This window comes from Austrofundulus limnaeus, unplaced genomic scaffold (assembly GCF_001266775.1).
Source record: "Austrofundulus limnaeus strain Quisiro unplaced genomic scaffold, Austrofundulus_limnaeus-1.0 Scaffold425, whole genome shotgun sequence".
Taxonomy (NCBI): Eukaryota; Metazoa; Chordata; class Actinopteri; order Cyprinodontiformes; family Rivulidae; genus Austrofundulus; species Austrofundulus limnaeus.
In genome coordinates this window covers 227692-229505 of record NW_013952827.1, presented here as the reverse complement: position 1 = coordinate 229505, position 1814 = coordinate 227692, and the positions used below count along the sequence as shown (strand labels likewise).

The 1814-nt window shown below is 34.1% G+C and overlaps 1 protein-coding gene across 1 annotated transcript in view; it reads right to left on the bottom strand.

The window, feature by feature from the left end:
• tapbpl (TAP binding protein like) overlaps positions 1-462 on the bottom strand; it is a gene marked incomplete in the record, with an annotated part of 6380 nt that extends 5918 nt beyond the window's left edge. The window contains 1 exon segment of the mRNA XM_014024482.1: positions 170-462. Coding sequence (XP_013879936.1) covers positions 170-215 — 46 coding nt within the window.
• Between the last annotated feature and the right edge of the window lie 1352 nt (positions 463-1814).

Below are 1814 nucleotides of genomic sequence, written 5' to 3'. Positions count from 1 at the left end.
TTATATACATAACTATTTAATTACATTTATTAAAAATGATTATTTGTAATTTGCATTAAACAAAAATGCTTATTGCATCTTTTTAAATTAATTACTGAGTTTCAGGTCGATACAGCTGTTTGTTTATAATTAAACACTAATAAGATGCCATGAGTTTAAAACTTCTTACCATTAACGAACATCAAAATGCATGCGAACAAAATGACTTCAATCATTGTCAAGGAGCATAAAAACAGAGAAACAATACGACAAAATAAATAAAATATCAAGACCTCAACACTTTCACTTTTGATTTCCAAGCTACCAAGACATCATAATGTCATCCTTTTCTTTACATGCGAGAAAGATTTTAGGTCTTTTCTTCGCCCCCTTTATGGCATTAACTAAACAGACCACTTTATCTAACTATATTAAAATACAAAAGCTAACTCTTGCGACACAAACTGCAGAAACATCTCCTGCTGGCTGCCAGACACAGGAGCATGCGCAGTGAAGAGAAACTGGAGTCGCTACAGCGAGAAAATGAAAGAAAAAGGATCAGCCAATCAGAGAGCAGCAAGCAGTGAGTCACTGGTCTCTATGTGGAAACAGGCAGGTTAGGCTCATTATTCAGACAAAATAAATCGGAAATGCAAATTTTACGGTACAAAGACAAATAAAATAAAATAAAATATTAAAATCACATGAAGAAGATTTCTGAGTTATAACTGACTGAAAAATAACAACTGACAAATGGTAAGCAAGTTTCTTTACTTTGTTTAATTAGTTGTTCATTCATTATCTTAATAAAAACAAGTATGCTAGCTTAGCATTTCATGTCAATGTTAGCCCTAGGTTTCAGTCTGCTTGTAAATTGATGTGTCCTTCAGTGGAGTTTAACCTACACTGTTTTTCTGTTTGCTTTGTCAAAAATAAATGTAACCAAAGTTTGGGAGTTGTGCCCACAATATGGAAAATACAAAATGAAGTAAAACCAGAATTTTTTTTCTCCCAAAAAGAAATAAATAAAATTTCAGATAAACTGTACTAACCTTGAGTCATCTCTGTGAAGGCTGCTGAAGGACATTTTGATCTGGCTAAAGGAAACTGAATATGAAGAAAACACATGTTTGAATTAAACCATTTTATTTATTTTTAGTTTAAAAATAATCTGCATTAATTTAAACAGTGCATTGTTTGCTGATGGACTCATACTGCCCTGTAGCTCAATAATGTTTTGATTTGGCTTGTATTTAAAGCRGACTTTCATTGGTTATCTGTGATTGCTTTCAAAGTAGATTAATGTAGACTGAAAATCAGCCAAAATTAGTGAACAAGTTTGTTTCGCTACACTGCATTTAGGGAGTCAAAAAAGGTTTGGCCTGGGTTGTATTGTGATTATTTTTACATTTGCATCAAATACATCTTCCCCATTATGTTGTGATTGTTTCATTAATTCTCCAGCATGACCTTATTAATCCAGTCTACATAATTAGCAACTCTGGTACAAACTCTGTATGTTCCTGTCTGTCCACATTTAGCCCCCCAGCTGGCGATTCCAGCAGCCCCAAATTGTCCATTTTTAGTCAAAGTGAAGGCGCTTCCACCATCACCTTTGCAAGAGCCCTTCCCTTCAGGAATTCCAGCACAGAACATGTTATCTATGGAGGACCAAACCTATCATTATTGGAAATAAATGTATAAATATATAACTGGCGTATTAAAATAAATTATAGGGTCAAAAAGAAGTTTGACAAATAAATTATTGTGGTCTAAGCTAAACTAGACCTCGGCCAATAGGCGAGAAGCTGGGGCGGTGACGCTTTTCTTAAGAC